Genomic DNA, 16,879 nt, shown 5'->3' with positions numbered 1-16,879 from the left:
TTATGAGACGCCATTTTTAGATGAGATGAGCCTATTGAGCAAAAGAAGAAGTTGACTACTTCTTCAATACAACCACAACAGTCATATAATAGTTTTCATCATTGTTTTTTTAAATTGTTTTATTCAGAAATCTCATGTAATCAAACAGAAAACAATAATAATAATAAAAAAAAAAAACTGAAACCACTGACAGATTTGACATGTAAAACAGCAATCCTGTCCATGGCTTGCGTTTTCCCTTGCATTCCTTTGTCCTTTCTTTTCTCTATACCGTCATCCTGGAGTCTCCGTCTTGATTTAGACATAATGATCATGATTATTGGGAAGGCCAGGTGTATTTGTGTATTTGTGTATTTGTGTGTGTGTGTGTGTGTGTGTGTGTTTGTCTACTTGTTGCATTTGTCCATGTTTGTCTATAAGCTACTTTGAGTTCAGACAGTGCCCCATCTGACATGGACTGTAGGAAAGGCCCAGCGGTCAGGATGGCCCATGTGCAGCAGGTCACTGTACGGAGAGGTGCTCCACTGGAATGCAGGCACCTGGTCCCACGTAGGGCCACTAGCAGCCAGCATCTGATACTCCTTATACATGCCGTACGACGTCATCTGTGGGAGCAAGGAAAGACTAAGTTAGTATCTATACCACACCACTGATACCACAGTCAGTTGATACTTCAACACCCCATGTCTTGTTTGTATATGTCTGTGTGAATGTTTCTTTGTGACTGGAGCCTTGTCAAAGACATTTTTCTGTAACCCTTGTGTAACAGACAGTAAAGTATTATCTTATCAAAAGCATACAAATCCTCATTAAGACAGAGACAGAGGCGACGGGGGCTTGCCTTCATGTCCGTTCCACCGTGAGGCCGCTGTCTTAGTGCTCCAAATGGATAGGTGCCATTGGCAGGGTTAAGATCGGATCGTGCAGAGATGGTGTTTTCTCCATTCTGTTTTGGGTCACAGCCATCACACTGGGACAGGGGGTCTTTCTCATAATTGTTGTACCTGCAACAGGGATGCCACTGGTCAATGGTTTTCTTTGGTAGGAGAAAGTGAGAGGCATTTAGCCTTCTATAGTTGGGTAGAGAGCACTACATCCATTTAAATGATCGGTGGACCAAAGTAAAGTATAGATCACCTCATGAGCTTGACCATAGACTTCAGATCGGTCACTAAGGTTTGATTCCGTCTGAAAATCTGAGCCCTTGGATTCATATCGAAGGAGAACCAAGACCCGTACTGCTGAACCAGCACCTGGCAGCCGCTGGCATTGAAGATCTCCTTATAATACCTGTACGTATGGTGGAGAGTAAATTCAGGTTGAAATCCAAATATAAAATACAAAATAAAAATATGAGTGGGTGGATTCATTCATTCAATTATGACCTTTTCTACTTCAGACATGCAGAGTTCAAATATAAAGTATACAGTAAGAAATGATACTGTGGAAATACTGCATAATATGACACAGATACAAAATGACAAATAACATATGAGTTAAGACTATGCTCATGCATGTATGTAAATATGCTTTCTGAATAGGAGACTGGTCTTTACACTCACGGGATGTTGTAGCTAGCCCAGTAACCTGTTTCATAAAGCTCAGTGGTTTTATCCTGGACCATAATGAAACCTCTACAAGAAAAGAGAAAAATGTGATGAAAAACATTTGTAGGAATTTTCTAATCATAGATTACTTTATAAGCATTGATCAAACTAAAAGATAAACAACACAAACCCAATAAAATGGCACATACCATTTCAACTAAGTATCAACTAAACCAAGAGCAAATGAGAACCATCGGCAGCACACAAGGATCATACTATCATGTGAAGGTAGAGGACTTACGGAATTTGCTCCAGAACAGTGAAAAGCTCCTCTGTGATATCTGTTCTTCCTGGAGTGAAGACTTTATAATCCACAATCATCCACTGATTATTATACCTTAGGTGGAAAGAGCACATTGTTCTTTTCTAAGATTCATTCTATTCATCTTGAATATACATGTATAAAAATTAATCTCTCAAATCTGATGCATTGAAAATGTCATTCATCTACTCTCTTTATTTAACTACCTTCTAAAATCTATCTATCTATCTATCTATATATATATATATTTCAAGGCTCTCCTTGACATTTAAATAATTCAATAAATCATTCATGACAGCTGTTCTGTTGTTATATTGTTTACACTGTGTAGTTATGAATACATAAGTTAAGTTGAGTTATCAATAATGTCTAGGATTAAGAATAAGGTATGCAAATACTTATATATTTTTTCAAATATATACTGTATGTGATTATGACAACCAGCAGGTAGGCTACTGTGCGTATGCGAGTATGCTTGTGTGTTCACAGATGCAGACATACGTTCCACTGTTGAACTTGCTGAAGGCATCAGCCCACTGTTTGCCTGTCTGCGCTAGGCGATTGGCAACAATATTCCGGAGCCACTCCATTACTGCACCTTGCGGTACCACGTACTTCCACAAGGCAGGGTTACTGTTCCCGATTGTGGTCTCCATGGCAACCTAAACAAAAACAAGAGCAACACAGAGGAGGTGTCTTACTGTACGTACACACAGCCGCCGACTTGAGCTGCAAAAGAAGCTCTGGCCGCCCTGTCAAAGACGTTTGTCAAAAAGTACGGGGAAGCTTTTGAGGCTTTGGCCGCTCTGACGTGGCTGCATTCTACGTTGCTGGTCGTTTGCCGCTGAACCGCGTCATAGCTCATTACCATAAAGTTGACCAACTTTTAACTTTCTGGTTGACGTTCTGGTCGCTCAACACGGCCAAAACGCGACGCTGATGGATTTGCTGCTTCTTGCAGCTGAGAGAAGTCTGTAACTTTGAAGCTCAAAACGGCGGCGGTGTGTTCATACAGTTACAGTGTATATACCCAACAATGCAAAAACAAACAAAATAATCAGGTTGCATACAATCCCCTAATTCTTCTCAGTCCTGTCTGACAAAGGAGGTTTAAGACACACCTTACACCTAAACTCACAATCAAACTTACACTTGACTAGTGCTCTGCAGCAGGCTGCACCACTCACCAGCCCACTGCTGAGGATATAGAAGTCATCGCCTGAAAAGATGGAGCCAGGGTAGGAGGAGAAGGCCTGAATGGCCCCAGGGATGGGCCGCTCATCTGGAACACAGGTCAAATCAATTAGTCCAAAGACAAAATGTTTTACTGCAGAGAAAACAGCATTCTTTACAACCAGAGTGGAGAACCTAAAAACAATCTAAACAAAACAACATTGCAATGTTGCAAATGCAAAACAAATGCAAATGCAAAACAATATTGAAATGTACCAGGTCACAATCATGGTATCCTCAATTCAAAAGAGCACACTGTCAAAATCTTTAGGAACAAAAAATAAATTTGTACACAAGGAGTTTGTTGTCAAGATAACTGCACAAAAGAAAGAGTTTAAAGACGGATATTGTGTATGCGTCTGGATGCGTGTAAACACCTTTTGATGAAATGTGGTAGGAGAAGGAATATTTCTTCATGATCCTCAGCATGGCCTGGTAATTATTCCATGTGTCATGTGATACCAACAGCTCTTTGTTGCCTGGCAGCAACTTCACCAGGGCAGAGCAGGAGCCTGAGCCAAGCGTCCGTGATGGGCTACTTTTATTCAGCGCAGCCTCCAGATCCTCCAGATCTCCACCCATCTGAAACAACCTGATGGAGCAAAGGGTGTGTGTAAAACATCTTCAAAAAAACATACAGTGTATCTCTCCGTCTGAAAAAATAGAACTTTTTCTATATATGGATTATAAAAATCGAAATCTAAATTTAGAAAAAAAAAAAAAAAAAAAATTAAAAAAAAAAAAAAAAAAATTACGATTATAGACAAAATATTTCACATGGTTTCAGCACTCAGCTGCTCCTGGGTACATCGTACTTCTCATGTGATACGTGAGACCATCACAACAACATGTGACTATTTTTGTGAAAAGAAATGTTTGGTACATTGCAAACATAGAAGTTACTTGAGCCCGGTGCTAATAATAGCATCTATTTATAGAAACAGACTCTAAGGGAAGCTTTTTTGGCAGGCTAAAAGCAACATAAAATATCTACTTGTGTTCAATGTACTATAATAGCTTTGATGTGTGTCTCTGAGTGAAACAAATAAAACAACAGTCAATAAAACAATAAATCAACAGTCACAGTGACCATTTAACTGCTTCTCTCCAAAATGACAGGATTTAAAACAGTGCAAGCTATAACCTTTGACCCTTTTTTTTTAAAATCTTTTTTTGGCCTCTCATGCCTTCAATCAGATAGGACAGTGGAGAACGACAGGAAGTGGGCGGGAGAGAGAATCGGGGCGGGACCCGGAAAGGACCACGGGGCGGGCTGCGCTGAGCATTTCAGCGCTTGCTTATGCTCAGCGAGCGCTGAAATGAGCAGGGAAGGAGAGAGCACTCACAGAAACCCAAATGGATTGAGGTTTGGGATGGCCATTGAGAAAGACAGCTGGTCATTGTAGGCGTCCTCCATCCCTCGAATCTGCAACAGTGCAAGACGGACCTGTGGAGCAAACAAACATTTACATTGAAAGGTCTTCCAATCAGCGATGACCTCTCGTGATGCAATAAAAAAACATGTTTGAACCGGCATTTATTTACTGGGGAGTAACGATTTTGTGATGTGTTGATCAATTTACAAGTGTCCGCAGTTGGACCGCTTACCTGGTGCCAGTAAGCTGAGTCAGGCTGTTTCTCTATCTGCTTCACAACCCATTGAAGATTAGCCATGATGTACTCCTTTAACTTCTGGCAATAAACTGGTTCATATCCAAATGGCCCACAGTAGTCAACAACAGTGTTCATCCAGTGCTTGTAGATGAGCTGAACACAAAAACAAAGCAAATCAAATAATGGGGAAAAAAGATGATGCTTCATGACGAACAATGACAATACAGTAAACAGTTGTTATTGTTTGTGGCGGAGTATCATGTTTGCAGAGGACAGGGGAGTATCCATTTCGCACAGAGGAGGGCAGAGAAGTATAAATTTTGCAAAAAGCTATATTCATCCACAGTTTCTCTCTTATAGGAAACTATTATTTGCATGGGTAAGTCTGGACTTCCACATGTAACAGAATCCCATCAGGCCAACAGATGCTTTGGTGATTACTTGGCGTGGCATGTTCAGTCATGTTCTGCTTGGCAAATCTTTAAATGTGCAAAGTATGATCTTACACAGCAAATGTAAAGTGTGCATAGTAGCCTACAAACAGCTGCTTATGTTTGTTTGCGAAATGATGTTTGGCAGGACTGACCTTTGCAAGGCAACCATCACCACATTTCGACTAAGCTACAAAGGTACCATGTACACCAATTGTTAATCTTGAAGTGATGATAAACAGTAAGGAAATAACTTTTTGTTGTATGTTTCATCACAGTATTTGACTACATAGCACATTTTTAAGTATGTTTAGATGGTACCTCATTCGACTTCACATCACCTGCAAAGTGTGATAAGTCACATTGACGGCCCCATTTATGTCTGTATTTAGTGGAACTGCAATATACTCTTTGGTTGTATACCATAACACAATGGCAAAATAAAACTGAAGGTGGTCTCAAATGTCACTGACCTGTGAGGTAACGGCACCCTCCACTGCCCCCGCAGCATATGCCTGAATGGTGTCATTATAGCGCCCACTAGTGGTCACCTCTAGATAGGCCCAGCTAAGAAACACGAAAAAGAGATTCATTTATTAACAATAAGTGAAAATTAAGATAAATTTAGGCATTTTTCCGTAGAGGTCAAGAAAGGAATTAGGCTATTACAACATACAAATAACTATCCTCTACTGAATGTGCCTAGGCTAATTGGGTAACAGAAACTGCTAAACAACCCTTCTCCATCAAAGAAAAGGGAAATGTTCTTGAACGGTCATGGGAGTGAAAAGCTCTTCATAAAGCATATTTATAAATGAGCGCCGGTGTCACAGAATTTGGTGCAACACCGGGGTAACAGAAAGCTTAGCATAGTAGATGATTTCTGGCTACAACCAGACAACAGACTAAGGCAACACAGATAAATTGGTTATTCCATTTTCGACATCTCACCTGCCTACATTACAAAAATCCCAACAATTTACAAAACCTCAAACGTTCTAAGTTGGTGTAGGCTATTATACATAAGCAGGGCTAGAGGGTTAAGCGAATTGCATTCGCAAAGCCTACACAAACGCATACAAAGCCTACGCGAACGACGATGAAGCCCCTGCAAAACAACTCTTTACCCCAGGGAAACAACTGATAAAGAGATCATTTTTTACCCTGAATCTGAGATGTCATCTGTGAAATTCGCCGAAGCCACATTGTCAGCATGATAGCCCTCTACCAGCTGAAGCTTGCCAGTCTGTTTCTCGATCACGACAGACTGAATAACAGCGCCAAGGGGGTATATCCAATAACATAGCAAAACGCTGAAAATACATATTAAATCAAAACGCCTCAAAGTTGCACTTAGAGCAACACAGCCAGACATTTTCAACCACTAGCTTTGGTCATATGACAACTTATGGTCATGTGACACTGTCCGACAACCTTTCGGCAAGGATACGATAGGCCTACTTCATAATAAGAGTCCTGAACGACTGATGGCTTGAACCTCTGAGTCATCACGCCCACGCCCACACTAAAACATATTTAATTAGTCATACTTTAATAGGTCCGCCAAATTAATTATATTATAATTATGTTGTGGTTCATTGAGTGTTTCTAGTAATTTGTGCTGGTAGGCTATATGTGAACATTTATTAGGCTACACAGTCTACACAGCACAAAATCAAGCACAAATAAATAAATACAAATAGAACACAGGTAGCCAGTAGCGTAGCATCTCCGTTTTTAGGTCTTCTCATTCCTGTGTTCCTTTTACAATCAGCTTGCCGAGGCAGCAAAGGCTGCAACAAAACACAAACCGAGACGACGCGGTTGGCATGACTCTGTTCAATGTGGTCAACTTGACAATGGGCAAAACAGGGAGGCCACGAGACTCAGCAGATTCCGTATGATCAGATATATGGTAGACACTGCAGCACTTTGCGCAGTAGCACCTTCTCACTAATGCATACGCTCCTTGGAGAGGTAAGAAGCCACCCAGGGTGGAGGAATTTGGCACCAGAATTGCAGCAAAGCGCCATTTCAAATCTAGGGTATATACCCTCAGTGTCCCTATTACCCGGTCCCAGAGGTTCACCACTGTACAGGAAATCAACCTAGGCCTAAGCCTTTGTAGGACATGGTCGCCAACGGAACCTCCGCTCCGACTGTCTTCATTGACATATGGCCTGCAAGGCACAAGATGAGAACGCCAAAGATTCAGGACCAAATATACGAAGGGTGTTTTCCTTTTGTTTAACTTGAATATTTGCACAATCAGGTGATCAGGTGTTCAAAAATGAATCACCCAGTTATGAACAGTGATCATCCAAGAGGCGTTTAAATGTTACTCACTTGTGATTAAATGATAATGAAAAAGTTTAGACATCTGTGGAGGCTTGGGGGGCAGTGCAGTGGCCCCTCTCTACTGTCTCCTCTGCACTGTACCGTAAATGTTACTCTTGCTGTAGCTGTAGTTAAAACATTGCTGTAGCTTAAAGGAACCGTATGTAAGAAATGAATTACAATTAATCATAAAATGGCCCTGATATGTCACTAGACATTAAGAAATCATGTTCATTTCAAATACTTATATCACTGACAACAGTAGTCCGGCCAGGATATTGTCATTTTTAAAGTGAAGTTGCAGCCCTCAACTGATGTTGATGTTTTGTTTTGTGATGTCATGTTGTGTTTTGGCCTGATGTGCCACCCTCCACTTATCTACTAATCACAAAGTCAGTAGTGTTTCGGCATCCGGTTTGGCAACCTCGAGTCAGGGGGGAGGGGGAGGGGATACACCTCTCTAGAGTAATTTGAAAGTGATTGCAGTACCAGTTTTGGCCACAATCTTACATACTGTATGGTTCCTTTAAATGTTAAAAGCTTAAGTGTTATTCTAATGCTGCAACTGTAGCTCTGTAGCTTAAAGGTTAAAATGTTTACATTTTAATAGCTTAAAAGTTATTCTATTGCTGTTAGTCGCTTTGGTTAAACGCATCTGCCAAATCAATAAATGTAAATGTACTGAAAGACATGGTGCTCCATAGGCACAGCCTCAGCACCCAAGGAACAGTGAATAGCCTGCGTCCCTGTGTCCATCAGGGCTCTGCATGGGGTGGCATCCAGGTTGCAGTCCAAGTAGTCTGATCCATGTGTCAGACCCAAATTACCTAGCTAGTAAGCCACAGCTGTGATGTTGGTGGATGGGGTGCTGGGCTCTGGTAATGTCAGCGCTGGGCAGTGATGTGCAATGTGTCCCTTCTCTCCTCAACGACGGTCCAGCTGTCCTTTGAACTCACTATGTGGTCGCAATGAATGCATGATGGTGGTCTGGCGGGTCACTTAAGTATAAGTATATACTCTTTTGATCCCGTGAGGGAAATTTGGTCTTTGCATTTATCCCAATCCATGAATTAGTGAAACACACTCAGCACACAGTAAACACACAGTGAGGTGAAGCACACACTAATCCCGGCGCAGTGAGCTGCCTGCAACAACAGCGGCACTCGGGGAGCAGTGAGGGGTTAGGTGCCTTGCTCAAGGGCACTTCAGCCGTGCATACTGGTCGGGGTTCGAACCGGCAACCCTCCGGTTTCAAGTCCGAAGTGCTAACCAGTAGGCCACGGCTGCCCCCTCAACTTCTTCCCCTCGTCGTCTGCCTGATGCGCATCGTGCCTGATCATTCTATCATCCCCTCACCATGGTGGATCTCTTACATAGTCCCCTGATCCCCCACCAGTAAGGCGGCGTTTGGGCATCAGGTGTTGACTAATCCAGGGGTTCCCAAACTTTTCCACGACAAGGCCCCCCAAATACCACTAGGTTCTGGCCAAGGACCCCCTTGATGTGTTATTAAACCCATCGACAATACTACAGCAAATGTAAAAATACATTAAGCTAATCCTAATAATTATTTTAGCCACAAGCACTTCGCGATGGAGCATACAATGTGTAAAAATTGTATTTGGGGCTTTCTGCTATATGAGAGCTATCACTCTACTATTATTCCCAGTCATTATCATGGGAAATATAATGTTCAGATATGCCTCACATTATTATAATGGCATTGTATAACAACCCTCATAGTAATAGGTATATTTAAAAATTTTCAAATGTATTTATTTTTTGCTTTTATTTTTCCTTCCAACTTGCTGAGGCCCCCCTGGCATCCCCTCGCGGCCCCCACTTTGAAAACCACTGGACTAATCTATGTCCCCTGGCAAAGTGGTGTTGTTGATGATATGGATTAGGCCATGTGGGAGCTGTCCAGCTCTCTTGGTGCTGAAATTACCTGTGGCTGCCAGGAACTGGCTTGGCACTGAGGCTCGGGTATCACACCAGGCTCTCTTTTTGCAGCTGCCGATCAGCTTGTCTCTAGGCTCATCAGTGTGTCTAGGTTGGCAACCTGCATAGGTCTCTCGATGGCTGGCCCATTGAACTACTTCTCTGGCTGGATGTCTATGAGCATTATAGGGCCTGTGTCTCCAGGGTAAGAGCAACTCATCTTTGACTGATGTCGTGTTGAACTGGGCTGCTTTCTGCACCTGGTTGATGCACAATTCTTCTCCGGCGGCTCTACCTCGTTGTAGTGTGCTGCTTCATTGCTCCCCACTATAGTCCCAAGATGCACCTGGCTCTGCAGGGTTGGCTCCCGAGTGGCTCACAGAGAAAGTGAAGGCTGGCTTCATGGTCCCTATCAGAGCCATCACCTTGGGTCAGCTTGGCGTGCTGCTAGGGCCAAACCTAAGTCCTGGTGGGGTGACGGCGATACATCACTCCCTCGGTAGTCTGGTGTAGCGTCAAGTGGGGGGCACTGGCTCTGCTGGCGGTCTTGCCATTTTAAAGGTATATTTACAAGAGCCACAGATTGGCCATTCATTAGAAATCAATTTAGAAAATGTTTATCTAAAAGGAAATGGAAAAGTTCATGTTAGACACACACACACAGAATATAATAGCCCCCTGTACTGATGTTTTGCCGAGTCATGCTGTGAGAGGTGCCAGAGTAATGCTGTGTGTGCAAGGTGACTGGGTTCCTCCCCTCTTCCCTCCCCTTCTTTCCTTCCCTTCCTCCTCCTATCTTCTCTTCTCATCACTTGTTCATTTTGTCTCCCTGTGTGTTCATTTTGGCTCCCTGTGTGTCACTTAGTGAATGCTTGTCCTCAATCACCCTTAAAAGAATAGTTCACCTACAAATTCAAATAAATACTATGCTTCACTTACCAATGAATATCTATAGGCTCTATACACCCCCCCCCCCCCCAAAAAAAAAAAAAAAAACACTACTCATATCATAAAACGTGTTAGGAAGACCACTTTTTCTCTTCAGCATCCCTGGAAATAAGATTGAGTGTGCCAAAGTCAGCAACCGACGGAGTTTCCGTATTTGATCGTTTTTAATAGCCTATTTTACACTAATGTCTTTGCCATAAATCACAGGCTGGCAAAACATATAGGCCTAACTGCTGAGAGCAAGATTGCTTGGACAGCAGTCCAGATCTGTGCCCCAAGCCCATGGGATGTACTCCAAACACCCCACCTATGCCCTCTCTATTCCTCTCTAAAACTCAATAAAGAGTGAGGATGGCACAAAGCAGGCCAAGTCATCAGTTATCAGCAACTGATTAATTATTAATTCTGATTAATGATAATGACTGTAATTATAGCCTTGAATATTTTAAGCAAGGCCTAAGAAGAAATAGGCAGACTGGTCAGAAAGCCTTTGGGAGTGTCAAATTATAATGCCGACTGTTAATGTGATTGACAAATGGTGAGACAATTGGTTACTGACTTAAAAATCACTCAATGATTGCAGAGTAGTATATAGTAACTATAGTTAGCCTACTATAATTATCAAGTTACTATAATTTACCTATTTGCACATGTAGCCCACGTTTCATCTTGATTTTGGATACTGCACACAATTATCCACTTGAATGATATAGCAGTTGTTTTATAAGAAATATAAAGATGATGTAATGGTGGTTAACGGGGGCATCGCTTTGGTTTATTTAGGAACCAGCGTCACTTGGGGGGAGTGAGGCGCACCTATGACTTTAAGAAGAGTTCATTGTAGCGCGCTGGATGATGCTGAGTCGCAAGCTTTATTTTCCTCACGCTATATAAAAGCTGATGCTGTGTTGAGTGCCGCAGTGCTTCTGATTCTGTTCGGACTCGGAGAAACATGAGTTATATTATGGATAACCTATACGGGCCCGGTTATTACCGTAAGGGTCAAATAAGTATTCGGACAAGGACAACTCCAGTTTCAAGTGGTTTCCACTCTGCGAGTCTGTCTCGGAGCTCGGTCTCCTCCGGTTACCGACGCACTGGTGGGCTCTCTGCTGACAGCTTTGAGTCCTTCAACGGAGAACCAAGGTCCCGTAGCGAGAAGGAGATTCTTCAAGCTCTTAATGACCGGTTTGCTGTCTACATCGAGAAGGTGCGGCACCTTGAGCTGCAGAATAAGCACCTGGAAGCGGAGGCAACTGCGCTGCGACAAAGTCAAGCCGGGCGCTCAGCCGTCGGCGATCATTATGATCGTGAGCTTGGGGAACTGCGGGACACAATCGCTCAACTCACCCAGGAGAAGGCTCAATTTTTCTTCGAACAACAACACATTGATGAGGACCTACAGCACATGCGGGCAAGGCTTGAAGATGAGATGCGTGGACGCGAAGAGCTTGAAGCTGCAATCCGTGCTGTGACCAAGTATATAGATGAGTCCGAACTTGCGCGTCTGGAGCTTGACAAAAAACTGCAGTCCCTGCAGGACGAGTTGGCCTTCCAGAAGAAGAATCATGAAGACGAGGTGGACGACCTGCTTGCACAGATACAGGGTGCGCAAGTGAACGTCGAATCCCGGCATCAGCTGAAGACTGACTTGACCAGTGCCCTCCGTGAAATCCGCGCGCAACTGGATGCTAATGCGTCCATGAATGCAGCTCAGGCGGAGGAATGGTTCAGAGGTGAGCAGGGTTTATGGTAACGTTACAACGATATGAGAACTATCAGAAAAGTTTTTTAAAGAGTATAATTATACAAATAAGTGTGATACTTTAATCTTAAATGGTCATTCTCGTCATATGCGTGATATGAAACGAAGAGTCTCTCTCCAAGGTTCTGAAATACCAGTTCAGGCAGAATGAAGAGCTTTGTGCACAGCAAAACGTTATACCACCATGCGAAGCACTGGTTTAATAAAACATTTGGGGTGGCGATCACAGGCTCACTATATGACCTGGGTCTACCTCTGCTGTCTTGCTATATAGTAACCGTGAGTCAGCTTTTCTGCCGCAGACTAATACCTCGACAGCCTGCTATGATCATAACGTGCAGATGACGCCTGGTGATGAAATGAAGAGCCGATTTACCTTTGTCTAAATTACTGTGCCAAGGCAAAACACTTATTTGGCTGTATATCTTTTATCATGTTGTTTTATTTATTAATCTATTAATTTACCTCTCCTTGTTCTCCGCCGTCGGCGTCACGCAGGGGGAGCCTATAGCACAATTCAAAACTGCAGGCTCAGCGCAGGCAGGGTAAACTGAGGACAACAGGGAGAGAGTGGGAGACTGAGGACAAACTGAGATGATATTGATGATATTTAAATATAAGTGGCCTATGTTTACAGTTTGAGTAAATACTGTATTGTGTAGCCTAATATATTGCTTAGCCTATAGCGTTTTGTCAAGCGCCAAGTTATATTTTGCGTGCTTATAAACTGACGTTGGTCGTGTCGCCATAAAAGTAGGCTATGTTTGACATGGATTGTTACCCATTACCTAATTTTAGAGAAATGAGGCATAGCCTATGAGCTCCGTAGAAAACGAGGTGGCATGTCTTGGCTTGTCTCCAGCAGGCCTAATGAAATTGTTGGCAACGACAATGTCCGCAGTGGTGGCATTACTTGGGGTGTGTTGTTCGCAGTTCGAATGGAGAAATTGTCCGAAGCGGCCCATTTCAACGACGACGCTATCCGCGCGGCCCAGGATGAGATGTCTGAGTACCGTAGGCAGCTGCAGAGCCGCATTGTGGAGCTGGAGACCCTGAAGGGCACTAGGGACTCGCTGGAGAGGCAGTGCTGTGAGACTGAAGACCATCACCAAGGAGACATGGCATCTCTCCAGGCAGGCCACAGGCTTAACCCCTCACCTATACAAATGCATTCTTCACTCCGCTGTATTGACCAGTATCGTTTACCTTACAAATAAACTGTATATAGCAAATATGACTATAAAACTTCACATGCATTAATTACAACACAAGTTCTGAGGTGTTTGTACCATACAGCGGTAGGCCTATAGACCAAAATGTATATAGGCCTAGGTATTTTCAGACAGTTTAGCTGATGGAAACATTAGCTATGAACTCATATTTAATACATTGACTTCAAAATAAGTGAATAGCACACGTCACTCAGCATTCCCTGGAGATCTGGTGAGATGTGCTTGTGTCTTCTTACCCTTTTAGGAAACCCTTCATCAGCTGGACAATGAGCTGAGAGGTACAAAAATGGAAATGGCTAGTCAGCTGAGGGAATACCAGGACCTGCTGAATGTGAAGATGGCGTTAGATATCGAAATCGCTGCTTATAGGTGGGTAGACATTTTTTTTGCATTCGCAGTGGAAATTTATCACCCTACTTTCTCAACAAAAAAATTGTTTTCATTTCACACTTTGCGGTGATGTATAGACTTGATTCAGCCCACAATGGCCTGAACATAAGGAGAGGAAACTTGTTTATCTTCCTGTCTGTAGCAATGACCCAGGAGCCTACTTTAAGCAGTACAGTGACAAGTGTAACGCATTGAGAATAATTGAAGAGTTTGTTTCCAAAATGCTATATCCACCATTTTAATGAATTTTCATTTATATATTTTTTTGTTTTACATTTTGTTTTCCAAGTAATTTCAGTAGAACTGTAATTGGGTATTGTTATTTGATTTATCTTTACTCAATCAAAACATAACATTTGGAACCAATCTCTTCATTTGTGTGTTCTGTGCCTCCTGCAGGAAGCTGTTGGAGGGGGAGGAAACCCGCTATGTGTCAGGTCTGGGTTCATACTCCTACCTGGAGGGGAAGATCACCTCTCACCTAAAGGAAGACAAAGCCATCGAGGAGGAGACTGAGGAGGCTGATGAGGAAGGACAGGATGAGGGAGAAGGAGAAGAAGGAGGAGAAGAGGGGGAGAAGGAAGGAGAGGAAGAAGAGGAAGGAGAAGAGGCTGCTGAGGATGTAGAGGAGGAGGCCAAATCGGATGAAGGGAAGGGAGGTGAGGAGGAGAAAGAGGAGGGCGAGGGGGAGGAGGAAGAGGAAGGAAAGGAAGAAGAAGGGAAGGAGGAAGAGGGAGGTAAGGAAGAGGCGGCGGAGGAGGGAGAAGATTCAAAGTCTCCCACTGATGAAAAATCTGAGGAGAAGGATTCAACTTCACCGCCTTCCAAATCTCCTCAAGCTAAGACCCCCACTTCCAAGTCACCAATTTCCAAGTCCCCTGTTAGCAAGTCCCCCAAAGCAAAGTCACCTATTACAAAATCTCCAGAATCCAAGTCTCCTAAGACCAAATCCCCTGAATCCAAGTCACCACCCACCAAGTCACCACCTAAAACACCTCAGCCCAAGTCTCCACCAAAATCACCTGCATTGAAGTCACCCACCAAGACTGCCGGGTCAAAAACCTTGGTAAAGAAAGAGTCCAAGTCCCCTGTGGAGGAGAAATCCAAGAGCAAGAGCACACCAGAAGCAGCAGACAAGAGTGCTCCCAAGCCCAAAGACAAGGAAGAGCAGGCTGAAGCCGAGGACAAAGACCACACAGAGGAGGAAGCAAAGGAGGAAGTAGAGAAGGATGCAACCTCCAAGGCAGGTGACAAAAAGGACGAGCCCAAGACTCCTTCAAAGGAAGCTAAAAAAGACAAAGAAAAGCCAGCCGCTCCAAAGCCGGACGAGGAGCCCAAGGAGGATACTAAGCCCGCCACCAAACCGGCGCCAGAGAAGAAATCTCCTGAGAAAGCCGATTCCAAGAAGGAAGACAAAAAGGCGGATGAAGCGGTGGTCAAAGAAACCCCTGCAGCTCCTACAAAAGAGGTGGCAAAAACCGAGAAAGCTGAGAAGTCTTCAGGCACCGAAGCAAAGGAGGCAAAGGCCACTGATGAGAAGTCCAAGAAGTAAACGATCCAAGTCCAAGAGGAGTATGAAAGGGGGAGGAAGGGAGAGAAAGAAAACACCAAAGAGCCTTGAGCCACTAGGGTGTTACAAACTTCCTGTGAAAAGGACAAGCAATAGTTTCATAAAACAAGGAATGATAGCTTCAATGTATGATTGTAGTCAATGCAGAATGCTCTTAAATTCAGTCAACGTGTTGACTGTTCTGTCAAGTGCATTAAAATGTCCAATTTGCTGGGAAAATCCATGTCAAGAAAAATACTGAACGCACCACCCCTGATAGCACTATTACCCTGTTCATGCTGGTCAGGATTCCTCTAAGAATGTGATATGTTAAAAAAAAAATATATATATATTTGTTGATATGCAGAAGTATATTTACTAATGAATAAATTAGTCTATTTACTAATATACAAAAGCAAGGTGAGACAAAAGCAATGTTTATCATGCACTTTACACTGAACCATGAATGCAGTGATACTCCACAACTTGAATGCAATATAATGCTGGGTACTTTCACAGAAAAAAAGTGATCCATTAATAAAGGCTGGGCCATACAAACATCACTTCCTGTTGTCAGTGCGTTTCATTTCCTGCTGCAGTTATTGATCAAAGCAAGTTTGTTGTTGGCAGATCATACTTGCGTGATTAAGTTGTGGGCCAGAATAAAAAGCTGTGTGTGTTTGGTGTGTTCAGAGGGAGGCAGGGGGGGAGAGCTTGTACCCTTTGAGTCTGGATGGGGTAGGCTGGGCTGTTTAAAGACTACTGCAATGCGGCTGAGGAGCAGAGCACTCGCCCCTTCCAAAGAAAAAAAAAAAATAGCGGCCTCCCAAATCAGCCCTCATGCATAATGCAGGAGGCACAGCTACAGAATCAGCGCACGCGCACACACACACACACACACACACATTCTCTCCTCCCCTGAGCTCTCCTTGATGTGCCTCTGTCAGGAGACTCGTCTAAATAAATGTAGAAGATCTTCTCATCCCAGAGCGCTAAAAGAAACATGACTTGTTCAAAGCCGACGCAAATGTGCTTTCATTACAACTTGACACAGCTTAAAGCATTTATTTCTTAGGTATTTCCAATACAAAAGGAATGCTTCTGGTGCTGTATCTTAAGTCATTAACTAAAATTGCCCATTCAGTATTCTACATGGTTCGATCTACATAACTCAACAAACCCAGATCTTACGGCCCTGACCATTTTTAACCTAAAATATTTATGCATCCTTGTTCATTCCTGAATGTTGTTTTATGCCATTTTTGCCCACAACTTTGTCTCCTCCTGCTTTGCCCAGATCAAAGCTTATTTTCACACTCTAAATTAAACCTCAGTCTGTTGTAAAAAATAAATTAAAATGTGTTCAGGCTATCATTTACTTCTAAAACCATCTTGACTCTAACATTTTGACTCATGATGCAAATAGTGTAATTGGGGGAGAAATATGTCGATACAATTTCTTGAGGCGACAAATCCAGGGAATTATTTTTCACGGAACATAGTGGAAGCACAGTAAAATTGTAAAGCAGAGGGTTAACGGGATGAACTGCTATGCCCCGCAGAGCAGAGA

General features: G+C 43.1%; 2 protein-coding genes across 3 annotated transcripts; one reads left to right on the top strand and one right to left on the bottom strand.

The window, feature by feature from the left end:
• Window positions 1-89: 89 nt before the first annotated feature.
• On the bottom strand, window positions 90-6,920 carry plbd2 (phospholipase B domain containing 2). 2 transcript variants are annotated; one of them, XM_042069875.1, is made up of 12 exons: window positions 6,845-6,920; window positions 5,621-5,714; window positions 4,711-4,869; window positions 4,449-4,549; window positions 3,480-3,694; window positions 3,057-3,151; window positions 2,371-2,531; window positions 1,849-1,944; window positions 1,563-1,634; window positions 1,138-1,290; window positions 842-1,004; window positions 90-605 (listed from the first exon to the last, which is right to left on the bottom strand). In XM_042069875.1, the coding sequence occupies exons 1-12, from the start codon at window positions 6,874-6,876 to the stop codon at window positions 432-434; spliced, it is 1,515 nt and encodes a 504-aa protein (XP_041925809.1). In that variant the 5' UTR covers window positions 6,877-6,920; the 3' UTR covers window positions 90-431. The 2 variants fall into 2 exon arrangements, with proteins under 2 accessions (XP_041925809.1, XP_041925808.1); XM_042069874.1 differs by lacking the exon at window positions 6,845-6,920 and adding an exon at window positions 6,311-6,557.
• Window positions 6,921-11,209: 4,289 nt separating this feature from the next.
• Window positions 11,210-15,872, top strand: LOC121689374 (neurofilament medium polypeptide-like). Its single transcript, XM_042069117.1, has 4 exons — window positions 11,210-12,109; window positions 13,072-13,271; window positions 13,615-13,739; window positions 14,160-15,872. The coding sequence occupies exons 1-4, from the start codon at window positions 11,326-11,328 to the stop codon at window positions 15,310-15,312; spliced, it is 2,262 nt and encodes a 753-aa protein (XP_041925051.1). The 5' UTR covers window positions 11,210-11,325; the 3' UTR covers window positions 15,313-15,872.
• Window positions 15,873-16,879: the final 1,007 nt, after the last annotated feature.

This window comes from Alosa sapidissima, chromosome 18 (assembly GCF_018492685.1).
Source record: "Alosa sapidissima isolate fAloSap1 chromosome 18, fAloSap1.pri, whole genome shotgun sequence".
NCBI lineage: Eukaryota > Metazoa > Chordata > Actinopteri > Clupeiformes > Clupeidae > Alosa > Alosa sapidissima.
The sequence above is the reverse complement of the archived record's forward strand: the minus strand, read 5'-3'. Positions and strand labels throughout refer to the sequence as shown.

Coding starts and splice junctions, on each gene's coding strand:
- plbd2 (XM_042069874.1), bottom strand. CDS start 6,522: ATGTCTGGCTGTGTTGCTCTAAGTGCAACTTTGAGGCGTTTTGATTTA. Junction 4,870..5,620: donor AGGGTGCCGTTACCTCACAG/GTCAGTGACATT, acceptor TTTTGTGTTCAG/CTCATCTACAAGCACTGGAT. Junction 4,550..4,710: donor ACTCAGCTTACTGGCACCAG/GTAAGCGGTCCA, acceptor TTTGCTCCACAG/GTCCGTCTTGCACTGTTGCA.
- LOC121689374 (XM_042069117.1), top strand. CDS start 11,326: ATGAGTTATATTATGGATAACCTATACGGGCCCGGTTATTACCGTAAG. Junction 12,110..13,071: donor GGCGGAGGAATGGTTCAGAG/GTGAGCAGGGTT, acceptor TGTTGTTCGCAG/TTCGAATGGAGAAATTGTCC. Junction 13,740..14,159: donor ATCGAAATCGCTGCTTATAG/GTGGGTAGACAT, acceptor TGCCTCCTGCAG/GAAGCTGTTGGAGGGGGAGG.